The 14,601-nt window shown below is 42.9% G+C and overlaps 1 protein-coding gene across 3 annotated transcripts in view; it reads right to left on the bottom strand.

The window, feature by feature from the left end:
* Nucleotides 1-14,601, bottom strand: part of SETD5 (SET domain containing 5) — a 63,771-nt gene that overhangs the window by 13,561 nt on the left and 35,609 nt on the right. For all 3 annotated transcript variants that reach the window (XM_027467345.3, XM_072044134.1, XM_038185820.2), the window contains 10 exons: nt 13,380-13,528; nt 12,953-13,070; nt 12,421-12,530; nt 11,889-12,135; nt 11,592-11,672; nt 9,241-9,504; nt 8,071-8,391; nt 6,258-6,500; nt 2,823-2,952; nt 1,366-1,619 (listed from right to left, as the gene is read on the bottom strand). In XM_027467345.3, the coding sequence (XP_027323146.1) occupies nt 1,366-1,619; nt 2,823-2,952; nt 6,258-6,500; nt 8,071-8,391; nt 9,241-9,504; nt 11,592-11,672; nt 11,889-12,135; nt 12,421-12,530; nt 12,953-13,070; nt 13,380-13,528 (1,917 nt within the window). The remainder of the gene's footprint in view (nt 1-1,365; nt 1,620-2,822; nt 2,953-6,257; nt 6,501-8,070; nt 8,392-9,240; nt 9,505-11,591; nt 11,673-11,888; nt 12,136-12,420; nt 12,531-12,952; nt 13,071-13,379; nt 13,529-14,601) is intronic.

Raw genomic sequence — 14,601 nt, forward strand, 5'->3', positions numbered from 1 at the left:
TTGTACCTATTGAGGTTGTACTCTCTCAAGTTAGAATCAATAACTAAACGGAACAGACATGGCATTAAAGCAGAGATGTGAGGAATGAGCTGCATTCAGAGAAATACAACAATTTGAACAAAGCTGCCGATGGTCTACCAAGCTGTTAGACGTTTTTCCTAGAAAGAAGGGCAAAAAAGGTAAATGGGGCAAGCACACAGATGCCAAGTAAAATACAGGCTTCCCACATGGCAACTAACACCTTAAGGTGGGGCAGGAAAACAGTGACTAGACTGTGGAGATACAAGGCAACACTGCTCTGAAGTGCCAGCTCAACCACAGCAGAAGTAAGGATCGCTTTACAATCAAGCTCTGTGCCTCAAACAGCCTTTCATCTCTCTCCTCAACACTCCACAATCTTCCCCGCTGACCTCCAAAGATCTGCCTGTCAGACAACTTTCAAAAAAGGGTTCTCAAAGAAAATAATCAAAAGCACACCAAGCTAAAAATACCACAAAGGACTGTTTGCTCTGCTGCAAAACAGAGGAGGGAATCCAGCAAATCAGTCTCCAGTATGAAGCAGTCTGTTGCTGCACAAAATGACTTTTAGAATTTTTAAATGGCAGAATGTGAGCAGCAGACCTGAAGAGTTCCATTTTTAAAATGAAAACAGGCAATACTAGAAACTGGAAGTACAAACAGTATGATCCCTATTCACATACAGAGATGCAACACAAAATGCAAGTGGAAGGTTCTAGGCTGAACAGATGTGAAAAACTCTCCCACAGATTTTAGAGCAAAGAAATCCACCTAAACATCTTTACTTCCGCAAATTTTTGCAAAAGTAAGCCATCACAAAATCAAAGGCATAAGGTGCTTCCTCGCTACACCATAAAGGGAAAGGAAAACCAAAGAACACAGTGGAAGCTGACAAAATATTTCTACCATACTTGGGATTGCTGAAAGAGGAGCTGAGGATGTCAGACAGCCTATGAGAACTGGAGCAGTTACGCTCTTTGGAACAGGCATGGAGGACTGGGAGCCACACTGGCACAGAGAGCTGAAGTGAGGAAGAAGACTAAAGAACACTGAAGAGCCTACAAGATATGGGAGCTGTAGAAATGAAGAAAAGAATCAAACTAATGTTATTGATGAAGTGAGGGAAGGCTGGGCTGCAGCAAGGTTTGGTATTTAATGGAAGAAGAGATTTGGTATGGCCAAAAGTGGAGCAGAGGAGAAAGGCAGCAGTGCTCTGGAGTCTGCCACTATGCTGCTGCTCAGGAAAACAGCCACATTCTCAGATAGGAAGGTGTGCCTACTGCAACATCTGGGGCATATGCTCCAGTTCTTCCCTTTTTGGCATTCCCAGTCTCTGGTCATATTTACCTCAAACTGTAGTGGAGTATTGCAGCGACTAGCAGCCAGAGAAGGAATTGGTGAGAACATCATGCCATAACCATTGCGACTCTCCTCCTCTCCCGGCACAGATGAGCAGGGTGTAGCCAGCTGTGGGCTCACTGAGCCAGGAACTGAAGAGATGGGAGGTGGGGGGGTGACAGGAGACAGAGGCCTCAGCAACTTCTTAACATTCTGCTCCATCAAGTAGCGTGACTTCCATTTCTTCAGGGGACTCAATAAGTCTGAAAAGCAAATTGAACCGAGGATAAGGTTACACCGTTAACAACTGCAACTCACAAGCCATCTCCTCCTCGCTACTCCCATCCCAAATGGAGCCCATGAATCCACAACATGGCTATGAAAGATTTCTAAAAATGAAGCACCTCCAAGGCACTTCTATACCAGCCTTGAGACAGGTGTAGATACTGCTAACAGAACTATACATAACTTGCAACATTTGGTGAACAAGGAAAGGAAATATTTCAACAAGTAGGAAGTAATCACAAGAGGGAGCTAGGGGGAAGGGAGCCAGGAAGGTATGTAGTAGAGGGGAGTCAGAAGGAAATGTCACCCTATCACTGCTGTGAACAAACCACAGACAGCTGTGTTTATTACCTGAACCTAACTAGTTCCCTATATACAACATCAATACAGCCCAAACGCATTTCACTCCCACGAAGGATTAATCCCTCTCCATCATGCCTATCTCTATTCAAAAGAAAATAGTTTTGATGTCTGGTTAACAACAAAAGAAGTCTTCAGCACATTCTGCAGTTCAGTTGTTTGCTTCTTCAGGTCTTCAGGTCTTGCTCAGGGATGTACGTTTATTTGTTTTGGCACTCTGATCATTTCTTATTAATATAACTTTTCAATAACTGATTCTTATTATCATCTGTAACTTGTTTAGCTCCCTGTCATTCTTGGAAAACTGATCCCTGGCTGGGCAGATCCTCAACCTCTTTCTCTGTAGAAAGATTCAGACAAAACTGTTAACCATTCTGCTCCTTTCCACACAGATTTTAGCTTTTCCATCCTTGAGACTTACTCATTTTGCTATTACATATATGCCCGTGAGACTTTTCTATATCCTTCTACAGTCAGCAGATACTTAGTTGTCCATCTAACAGCATCCTGCTGAAAAGAGACGATATTGTACCTCCCCCACCCCCACAAATGATCACCCAGCACTGGAGTTAATGATGCAAGATAAAGCGATTGCCTTTTCATAGGAAAATACTGAGAAATTTAACACATGATGCACAAGCTAGAACGGGTCTGCAGAAATGTGAATGAATGGCAAAGTAACATTCTCACCTGCCAGAAAGATGTGCCATCAAGCAGCAGTACACATTAAGATGTCATCCTGTATAGCTGCCTTTGTTATTGAGCAGCTTCCCCAATTTCACACAAGCGCCCACGCTACCCTGATGGTGCTGAGTGCTTACCTGTGTCATCTTTGCAGATGCTGGAAGAACTGTTGTTCTCGTTACTTTGGTATAGACACTGGGTTCTGTTCTCTTGTGGAGCTGGTGAGGTCTGAGTCATCCCCTCTTCTAGGGCTTGTTTGATCCAGCGCTGAAACAGAACGAGACTACATAAACGTGCAACCCCTCCAGTACTTTCTGTGTAATCCTGCAGGATGCACTCCAACACCTACGTTTCTGTGCAGCGTGGCAGACTGCTCAGAACACTGGTGTTACCTCCTTCACACTCTCAAAAGGGAACCTGTTAGCACACAGCTGTTAGCACTGAATCTAATAGCTACTGTGACGGGCCTGACTATATGCTCTTGATGAGATTTATTCTAAGCATCAGTCTTCAGCAGTAATAAAATGTTAAAAAAGCAAACTATAAATAGATTTAAAAAATCTGGCAGCTAAGAAGTATCAAAAGAAAGCTTCATCAAAAGAAAAAAAGAGCTAAGTATGATGAACTATCTTAAAACCTTGATTTTCACAAAGTTTCCTGCTCAGGAGCATGAACACACTGCCCCCCTGCTTCACCAAGGCACATTAGAGCCTTACATAGATTCTCCTCTAAAAATTCCAGCTGAGAAACGGCTGAGTTCAGTCACATAATTCTTCCAGGACTGTGCTTGCTGCCAGGCAGAGACAAAGAACAAAAAATCTGATAAAATGCAAGTAGCAGCTTTCAGAGGGCTAAAACAAGAAGAGAATAATAAAAGCAAACCTTTTCTTCAGCTACTAATAAAAGAGATAACAATCACACTGGCCTTTAGAACATGGATGATGAGGAATGTTTCACACCTCATGCAAGTGAACTTGAAGTCTCAGCAAATCAGCTGCTACAGTGGGTGTGCTACCCCCGTATCTTGATACAAGCTGACTCCTGACAGCAGGCAGCAAACCTTTGCTTATTTTACTATCAAAAGTAAATACCATAAAATAATGGAAAACACAAAGGTAATTCGGTAGCATGACAACAAAACTGCTGAAAAATAAATACAGTAATTTGCATTTGTGTAGTTTACCCCAGGGACTCACTTTACCAGTCTTTTTTTCTCCCAGAGAAGTTTGACTCCTTAAGCTATCATGGAAGTGTGTCAGAAACTCAGTGGCCACAATCCTCAAAGTGAAAAAACTTTAACGCAAGGGTGGAGAGCAGGTGCCAGGATCTATTTTGATGGCCTTCACTACTGTACAGCAGACACTTTTTCTCTGTTCAAATATATCTCAATGGATTCCACTGTAGCCACTAGGAAGACTGCGGAGTGCCAGCCAGTCTGGAGCACAGCTACCTTAAGTGCAGCATCTGATCTGACAGCCAAGTCACTGTACAACGTGTGATGAACGTGAACAGGTTATACAGTTCAGTTTCCTTGCAAGGTTCAGATATTGGCATGCTTTGGATGCAAACTGAGATCATCAGCTGAGGTTTTTTGGCACAGTCCTCAGTAGCTTAAGGAAGAGGCCTGCTGACAATCCAAGAAAATATGTGTGATCTATTTCAACAGCCTTTATAAATCAACCTTCCTGACCGAATAGTCAAGAAGCAGACACGACAGAAAGATCAGGTCTTGAGAGAGCAATGTCATCAAGTTCTGGACCATTTCTAGACCTCAGCTAGCTGAAAAGGAGGTCTTCCTTGTGAGAGTTTTCTGAACACTCCTGAGCACGAGAGGCAGACTTTTTCCTACATCTCCAGGCTGTCAGTAGTGGTGATAAAAACACCAAATGCTAGCAAGCAGTCTTTTCCATGAAAAAGCTGGGGAACTCCTACAAAGTAGATGAAAATCCTTATTAGAGCAGTTATTGATTATTTACTTTCAAAAAGTAGAGATCTATCAAAAACACTTTCTGCAACATAGGTTCTGGGCACTGAATCCTTCAATATTTCATTAATTATTTAGATAATGGAACAGGCAGTGTGGTTAAGTTTCCAGGTGATGCCAACCTGGGAGAAACAAGAACAAGCTAGAAGACAGTATTCAATACTTTTCTTAGTAAACTGGAAAATGCATGGGGAAAAAAAAATAAAAAAGAAGTACACAGCTCAGCACAGGCTAGAACAAAGTACCATACAAAGCCAGAAACAATCACTTTTAAAATTACAGCCTTGAAAACTAATGGATTTTTTCTAACAAACATGGTAAATCACAGACTGAACACGAATCTAAATCAACCTGTCAAAGAAAATTCAGTCGTCATAGTGGGGTGCACAAAATAGGCATAGGCTACATGACACAAAGCAGCTTTCTGCTTTATTCAGCACTTGAGCTGCAACACAACATCCACTCCACTTCAGGGAAGAAGTAGACCAAATGAAAGTCAGACTATGCCGTTCTCTCTCCTGCAGTCAGAATTATTGTATGACTAGAAAATAGCCAAAGGTAATAAAAGATGCATGGGCAGATTACTCAGGTACATGGAAGCAAATACGATTTTGTTCACACTAGTACATATGAACCATCAAGAGCTTTATCTATGAAGGAAATACTCAACAGAAACCTCAGCTTCTTTTTGTAGGTGTATGTTAGTGCAAGACAACAAATTGGCCAGAGGTGGGAACAGAAAGGTCCAAACTAACTCTTTGGAAAAACTGCTTAAAAAGGGGGCAAAGAAACTAGGACATTGTGCCTGACTTTGAAAGCTACCAAGACTGTGAGACAGAAAGGATTTCCATAAAGCTGCTCTCGGGTAATTATACAGAAACTGGAAAAGCCTCTGAGCAAAGCTGACAGGTGACTGGCAAGATGGATTCAGATAGAAATCTGACTCAGTAAACTAACCTGAACTACTGTTTGCCTGTGGACGGGTAAATGCCAGCATTTGCTGGCCACACACCATCTCTGGAGGAATGAAGTCCTCAGCTGGACTCAGTTCAGGCTTCCTGCAGGGCCACAAATAGCTGTTGTAGACAGACAGTCTGTGATCCCAAACAAAGAGCTGTGGGCTCGCTCTTGTGAACAGCCTTTGCAAAACAACACTGGCTCTCCAAAGAGAACAGATCCCGACTGAGACGCTGTATTCCCGAGGTGTTTTTGCAAAGCTGACCTATCCCTACAATGCCAATCATCCTCTGTGAAAGCAGTGACAAAACACATTCTAAGGGCAACAATTAAACCCCTCAAATCATGTACGCTGGATAATAAACAGCCACCACAGGGGTGAAAATACAAGTTTCAAAGAAGGGAGTCACAGATCAGTTCTACCACAGTAAAAAGCAAGGATGAAGACTGGGCCCTGGCTAGGCAAGGGTCAGCAGTTGCAGTCTGAAGACCTCCTCAAGTGGCCAGGCAAGGCCAGCTCAGCAGGAATACATGGAAACAGGCTCACAGAAAACACGACAGCTTTATGAGGGTGCCAGTAAGAGCATGATGAGTATACAGCCCCCAAAAGTTAGGACGTGATCAAACATACCTTTTTACAGGAGCTGTAAATTCCGTCCAACAGAAAGGGCCTTCGACGTCTCTCGGGGTTGAAAGGTGAACCAAAACGAATGTAGTGTTTAGGCGTGGTACAAATCAGCGGGGAGTGGATGAGACCCGGCAACATGTTCAGAGTTGTTGCCAAAACTGTCGGGTCTGTAGTAATGCGCAGAGGGCATTCAATGGGGCACTCCTGCTTTTCTGCCTTGTCATTCAGCCATTCAGTAACAAGATACTGAGGGAGAAAGCACACACGTCAGTGCAACTAGCACAGGTGAAGAAGAAAGGTGAGATGGCACAAAGGCACGTAAATGAAGCTGTGCTTAGGTCAGCCCATATGCTAAAACCTCCTTACTCCTCAACAGGAAGGAATGCAGCCACGACCTCCTGCATCAGTCCCGATTCACATCTATTGCAGGCACTGAGTCAGGTGATCCTGTTTTATAGAAGCAGCTCAATCTTATGCTCCATTAATATTATTAGAAGGCTCTCCCAGAACTTGATCGCCTTGTTCTAAAACCCGTCTCTAAGCTGCAAGCCTAAATGTATTCATGGCTAGTTTATTTATGCCCCGTACGTGCCAGCTGTCTACTAGCTTCTGCAATTTCTGCTCCTTTCCCTTAGAAGTTTTTCCAGCTTGCACATTATAGTCTGCAGTCACATTCCCTCTTGGTCTTCAATTCTAAGCTGAAAGCTAATCGCTTCTACCTTGTTCTAAATAAATACCCTCCCCAGCCTGCCATCCCACTCATCCCAAAAAGATACCACCACTGATTCCCATACCCAGCACCCTGTTATGCCATTCCAAACTTACTTTTAAATTCCACCCAACATTTACTACATAATGACTCAATTTTTCTCTCCTCGTTCTCTCGTTGGCATATACAAGAGAACCTTTGTTTTACTATCCTTTACAAGTTGCAACACCCCAGTTATTTCCGGTAGCTTTTTTTTTCTCCTTACCATGGATGTTACACCAGAATGGTACTGGTGATACTACTCAGGCCAGTGATTTGAAAGTTGCTACTACTTCAGACCTCTCTCTCCAATGGCTCCCAACTTGTTCTAATGAACATCCTTTCCTTTGGGCTCCAAAGCTAATGCTCTTTTCCAATATCAGCATCTAATCTTTAAATGCTGGCTACCCCATCAGATTTGTTACAACCGCCTTTGCATGCTGTGGCCAAAAGCTCTTCCTAGCTCACTACACATAGGTGCAAACCCACCAGCTCTCTCCATCGTTCTATTAGTAAGCACCCTGTTTTCTTGCAGAAACAATAAACAGCTTGTTCTCCTCACTATGCCCTTTCCCAGACATCACTCATCTCTAATTGCCCTCAATACCAGTACTTAAAAGCAGTACTTAAACTGCATTTTGCTTTCCTCACCCAGGGCTCACCCTCCATCACCCAACTCCTTATGACACCAAGCCCTTCTCTCCCAGGACTCCTCGAGCTGCAGCGCTTTCCTCCCCACATATGCAAAGGTGAATAATTTGTCTCTTTATAGCCTTTTTGCTGTACCCAACAGCGAGACCCTTCCTATTGCACCTCTGCCACCCTTTTGGTATCTAAGTTCTATGCTGATTTACTGTACTGACCAGGCAATTTCTTTTTGATCTTTCTTTCTACAGTGCTGAACAGCCAGACTCTGACACGTGGTGAGAGCTCTTAGACACTATAAGAGAAATAATAAAGCAAACCTTAGATCAGGTCATGTATGTTAAAGAACTGCTTCACCTGAGCCCCAGTACTACACAAAACCTCTTTTTCCTCTCTCCAGTTTGAGCACTTGACCATACCTACCTTTTTAGTTTTGGGGTACTTCACTGCAGCCCGATTAGACTGAGATCCCGCAGCCATGATAACAGTTGGGTCAGATCCCACCAACTGTCTGCCTTCTCCTGGACCTTCTACGTTGCTGATATCTGTTGTGGTTACCAAGCTGGCAGTGCTTCCTTCCTCTGGGACAGCCTGTACAAGTTCAGCTTGCTGGGAACTGGCTTGTTTCTGCCTTCTCAGTCTTTGTGCTGAACTGGTCCGGTATCGAGAGAAGCGACTTTTTGGTCGGGGCCTGGAGGGTTTTGCTGGAGCGGGCTTAGTAACTGTTTTTTCTGGGACAGCATCCTACAACATAAATTGTCATTAGTCCTAGCACCATCATGAGTCTTCCTTTTCTCTGCTTACAGGATGAAGGCCCAAGACTTATTTATTGACATTATCCGACCCACAAAATCTGGCTGGACCCTATTTGTATGGGCTCATAAGATGGCTTTGGGGACCTTATCATTTTATCTGCTGTGCTCTTAAGGCATCAATCAGAACATTTATCTTAAGTAAGACAGCAGCAGGAAGCAACTTGCTATTTGTCTCAAGGTAACTACGCTCACTCCCGATCTGAGCTGACATGCATCGTTCTAGGCAAGTATCTGGGCTCTGCCATATAATGGGGATACATGCAATGAAAATAGGCCAAAAAAAAACAAAACAAAACATAAAACTCCTCAATTACTGTAGCTATACCTCCAACTTAAGGTCATATCAGTACAGAAGGGGTACAGCCTACTATATGGGGCCCATTGGGTGAAGGAGCTGAGCTTAATCCACCCAGAGAACAAGGACACCTAAGAGCAGCCTTTCTACATCCAAACTGAGACCATCAAGAAAATGCAACCAGGCTCTTTGCAGCAGTGCAGGGTTGGAAGATGAGACAACGTACATACATTCAAATACATATAAGACAAGTTTTTCACCATGAGAACAGTCCTGAACTGAAGAGGCTTCCCAGAGAGGCTGTGCAATCTTTGTCCTTGGAGGTATTAAAGACAAAACAGGGTAAAACCCTGGCCAACCTTGTCTAACCTCACAGCCATGCTGCCTAAAGCAGAATGCCCAAATTTTCTCCCAACCCAAACAATCAGACATGCTGCGTATGAGCTCGGTACAAGCAATTAAACAGTTCCATTTTCATCTTACCGCTACTTGTGAAGATCGCCGTGTGTTCACCCCAGTACTGCTGGTACTGTTAGAAATGTTTGGAGCAGCAGCACTCAGTGCTGAACTTCCATCCTCCGTTTCGGGAGTCTCTGTTTTTACTTCCTCCAGGTCAGGAGCCTCAGAATTGACACTGAGTTCAGCGTCGGTGCTGTTCCGGTCTGATGGCTGCTCTCGTCTCCTCTTCCTCTTTTCCAAGTTTTCAAACATGTGCATGATGGCTTCTACCTTCCTCTCTTCCCGGGACTAGAACATGTAAAAGGAAATTTAAGTTAGCACTGTAAATAATGCACGTAGAGAAGAGGATGCAAGAGCAGAGATGGGGTGCAGCACAGTTGGGAGAACGACTGCCAAACAGCAGTGACACAAGAGCCAGATAGGGGACAGAAGGAAACTGTGTTGGTTTTTTTTAACTGAATTTTTCAACATGGCAAATTTCCCAGAATACCAACAACATAATCATGTGTTCATAGAGTAACTAGAAGAACTAACATTGTTTTTAAATAGGCCCACTTAGATACTACTGAGTTGTATTTATAAAATAGCCACAAGGAAACATATAATTTTGAAGAACTAAAATCCTTGAAGAAGAATAAGGAGAGTGAAAAGGTGACCTGAAAACAAATGGAGCTACTTGCTAATGAACAAGCATTAGAAATAAACATAAGCCAGAGGCAACAGAAGTAAGTGAATCAGTAATTTGCAGCAAATATAACACCACCGTGCAAACTGTCAGGAGATCACCCAGCTCAAAAATAAAAGCTTTTGTCCAAGCAGCTTACACAGTGGATAATAATAACAGAACATGAGAGGCAGAGAGGAAAAAGAAGGTATTTATTAGGTAAACAAATGACAGGAAATCTTATCATCTAGCTGTGTCAGAAATAATTGTTAATTACGCATGTAAAAGGCCCAGTACAATAATGCTGCAGTGACTGGCAGACAAGCTGAATCAAGTCAATTTTAAGGGGTGGGATGAGGTGCCTTCTAGGAATTCTCATGGGGGGATAAGCGTCTTAAAGCACACAGCAATACTCAATCACAGCAGCCTGGCCATTACAGTTTGTTCCAAAAAATACTCGGCACACAGAAAAACAGATTTTAAAAATTGTGGAAACTACAGATACAGGTATTTACCCAGTGCCAAATATAGAAAACAATCTCATTAAAGGAGATTAACTGGTGACACACATACAGCAACGGGGCTGACAAGCTCGTGGGAAACTAACACTTCGCTTTGAGAGATTTCTTGAACTATACTGTCCCAGAAAGAGACCAACTTCCTTGCATTAAAAATAAAATATTCCCTCCAGGGTTACAGTCAGTATGACGGAAGACTACTTTTATTCAAATTCCAGCAGAAACAAACTGCTTTATCTTGCCCCTTCTAAGAAATCCATGAGATAATCCAAAGATATCCGTTAGACGGCCCTGGGCTCTGCAATTTGCTGCACTACCTTAACAATTAAAGCATTCTCAGGAAATTTCCACACAGAAGATCCTCTCTCTGATCAGAAAGAGTGCAATGGTTAGGGTATTTGGTGAACAAAGGAAAGGCTCCTAGCTCCGATACATTTGCTGCCTGGTAGAAGGATGGAAGCACTTTTTCTTCACTGCCTTTTTTTTTTTAATATTAAAAAATAAAAATAATAGTCCCTTCTCGGCTTTCTTATATTCTATGTTATCAAAGACCCAACAGCACTAAAACATTTTGATCAAAACAAGGACAATTTGGGAACACAATGGAATTTCCTAATAAAGAATACAGGAATTTTTCCTGATGTGCCAATAGGGCTGCTGGTAGCCTACTCCTCTTATCAAGTTTTGCCACTTTATCCTACACCCTTTCCTCATGGCAACGTGTCGTGGCACGACCATTTCGTCAACCCATATGTGGAACAGATACAGGTTAACAAACCTAACCCAGCGAAGTGGGTCAAGGTTCTGGATCATCATACGGCTCCATAAATTCTTGCGCTGGTAAAATGAAGGGCACTACAGGCACATAAGGGTGCAATTACCTTTTTTGAACCTGGTGCTGATTGTCTTCTTAAAGGTATGCATTAGGCTATAAAACAGCCCTGAAACTAACAGCTAAACCTTTCAACCAGGAAAGGAATCTGTCCTGCACCTTCTCATCTGCAGTGGCCCTATATAAATCTCCTGTGTGGAGTCAAACCCTCCCCCCCACCTTTTTTTTTTTTTTTAAATTGAATTACTTATGTCCACTGACAGCTGGAATTTGTGCTGAAACGAGTGAAATGACCAACCGGACCTGTTGGTCACTACATGAAGCAAGTCCTAAGGGGAATGATAAACAGAGAGATACTTGCCCGTCGGCTGTGGACCAAGGCTCCCTGTTCGTCTACAGACTCCTCTTTCTCCCCTTCTTGTTTCTCCTCTTTATCTGCCACCTAAAAGAAAAGGCCAGAATTACTAGGGCAAACAAACAACGATACTGTTTTACAGTTTTCAAGATTCTTATGGTAAAATAAGGTGCTAAGGGTTTAAAAAAGTGAAGAGTTTAAAAAACTACTGCAGTTTCTGTACTGAGGACACCAGTGCTGCGGTGGTTCAGATTCCACAACACCGAACAACAACAAAAAATGACGACGTATCTGGTGTTTTACCTCATTGTCACTGACCGCCGCAGGTCCCTCTGGAACTTCCTCTGTTTGTTGACTGCTGTTCTCATCCGATGCAATGCCCTGCTGTTCCATTTCTAGTTCCTTTCGACGGGCTTTCCGCCGGCGTGTTTCTGCCCCAATCAGCGTGCCTAAAACAGGTGGAGGTAGGTGTTCTGCAGCATTTGGGCTACGTTTCTGCACAGGGCAATTCCGGTTCCCCTTGTGACACGCACAGTCCACTTTATAGTTGCTGCTCCAAAACACAAACATAATTCGTGTCACTCTTCATTTCTCAACCCTTGTACAGAGACATTCAATGCATCTCCTACTAAACATCTCACCACGTGCCAAAGCAAGGACAGCAGGCTACCTTATGGCCTCTATTGTAGAATATGCCAGCAGAACTGGACAGAATAGCCGGAAAATGCAATTCAGTAGAAAACGGAGCAAAATGTAGAATGCGAGGAAAGGGCTGGAGGAAGATGTCCAGTCCAGGAGGGCAGTGGAGAGCTCCTGGGCGAGGTGAAGGACTCACCAGATGTTGTACTCATAGTCAAAGGCGATGGTAACCTCTGTGTCCTTGGCAATGGTGGCAACAGCATAGATGCACAGGTGGATCATCCCATCAGCAATCACATGACGAACCTTGTTAAACAAAGCAGAGAGAAACTAACATCTCCACAAGTTGCACTTCTTATTTCCAAGAGGGAAGGCTCCTTCTGTAAAGTAGCTCTTATCTACCACATGAATAATTATCCTAAAAATCTCCACAGGGAAAAGCCTGTTTCACTGCTCTTATCCTGTGCTTTTGCACTTACACTTCCTACCACCTGCTTACCCTATCATTCTGCAGCCAGAGGAAAGCCATGAAAGCAACATTTCCCTTCAGAAAAACTCATTCCCAACCTCTTTCTGATATCCTGTTCCAAGTATGAACCATCAAACAAGCAAGACATGCAGAGAATTTACTCTTTACTGCATTCTACGTTTGAATATTCATCAAGAGAATGCAATAAATTTATGTAAAACTTATCTGCAATTATGGTGATGGTGAAGAGAGAATTTACCTCTGCATTTGGAGTGCAGGAACGCCTGATGAACCTGGCATCATTACCAAAGGTGCGGGCATCAACACACATTTCAACGCCATTGAACTTGGAGTAGAACAGCACAAAGGGATATGGCCTGGAGAAGTAACAGAATGTCTCAATCCCAAAATACCCAATTCCCACTGCAGTTATAACAGGAAACAGTGCTTCCATCAGTACTACTGCTCTGGAGGCTTATGCATTTCCATGAGCAGAGTTGAACAGATTTACTTCAGAGGGTTTTGGTCCGTAAGCAGAGCATCAAGCTGAGGCTGTGTATTTGAATTTACTTTTTTACGGGTGGCACAGCTGACAAGGGCCCTGTAAGCGTGCATTATCCCATAGAGACGCTAGTCTCCCTGTGCCATGATGCTCTCTCATACTAATCAATTCATAGTACTCTTACTTTTTGAAGAAATGCCCATTGACCTCGAATTGCTGTCGTAACATAACCTTCCCTCGATACTCAATTATAAGGGTATCTAGTGCCAAGTCTCTCGCTGCCCTCAGGATCTTCCGGTGCTTCTGAACCCGAGTCACCCTTCCCAGCTGCAGCTGTAACAAAAACCAGAACAAAATATGAGCGCTAAAACCTAAGGCCTGTAATTCACGGCGAATATCTTGCCTGCATGAAAATAAAAATTAATCTAGCAGCAACACCCAGGAACTCTGCACATACACCCAGTGAATATATTGTTTATCCTGTAACAGTTTAGCAATAACCAATGACCTTGATAATACTTATCAAGAACAAAGAGTATTCATTCCTTTCCTTCAACAGTAAGTCTCACAAACCCATCAGACCAAGCGTTTTAGTCTTGCAGCTAGGAGGTATAACCAGACCTGTCAGTTGCTGCTAATAGGGAACTGCTCTGCAATTATGGCCACTTTAACAGCCAGAATAACTCAAATCTTCCCTAAATTGTGGGTTGTCACACACTCAGAGGAAAAACAGAAGCTTTTCCTTCTGCAGGGGATGGTAATTCTAGCTAATAAGCCAAAGACTTGAGCTGTCAATTTCCATCTCCATCCAGAATCTTCTCTTCATCTTCCTGTTCAACCAGTGCTGGGGATTTTTATTTTTTTCAAACCATGAAGAAATACATTTTTAAGCAGATATTGACAGTTTGCTGAATCTCCTTCATGTTCAAGCCTATTACGATGGATTTTCACAAGATGTCTTGACAGTATGAAACCACACTCTTCTTTAAGCACAGACATGCAAAAGAAGAGGTTTTATGGCATAATGGAGGGGATATTATAAGCACTGCAACATAGAAAAGATTTCTTCCATAAAAACAAAGTATTTTTCCTGCTTAACAGGTTGAATCTCTCTGCACAAAAAATTTGGGAAATTTTGCAAATTAAGTGAAGATGGCTGACTGCCTCGCCACAAGAGCTGTGCCTGCTCCTTCCTAAGCATGCTATTCACTGTTCATAAGGACAGTTTTTGATACTTTTCCGGGCTGAATTGAGGCATAAGTGTTCTTGCTTCAGCAATAATGACATTCATCTATCTAATTAGAAGTAAAACACATGATTTTGTTAAAAGAAAGCTCCCAAGTTTTCTTGATGAAGCCCTCTAGCTGGGAACAGCTACTGAGCAATCTGCTCATCTGGATAAAAAT

The sequence above is a fragment of the Anas platyrhynchos genome, chromosome 13 (genome assembly GCF_047663525.1).
Source record: "Anas platyrhynchos isolate ZD024472 breed Pekin duck chromosome 13, IASCAAS_PekinDuck_T2T, whole genome shotgun sequence".
Lineage (NCBI taxonomy): Eukaryota > Metazoa > Chordata > Aves > Anseriformes > Anatidae > Anas > Anas platyrhynchos.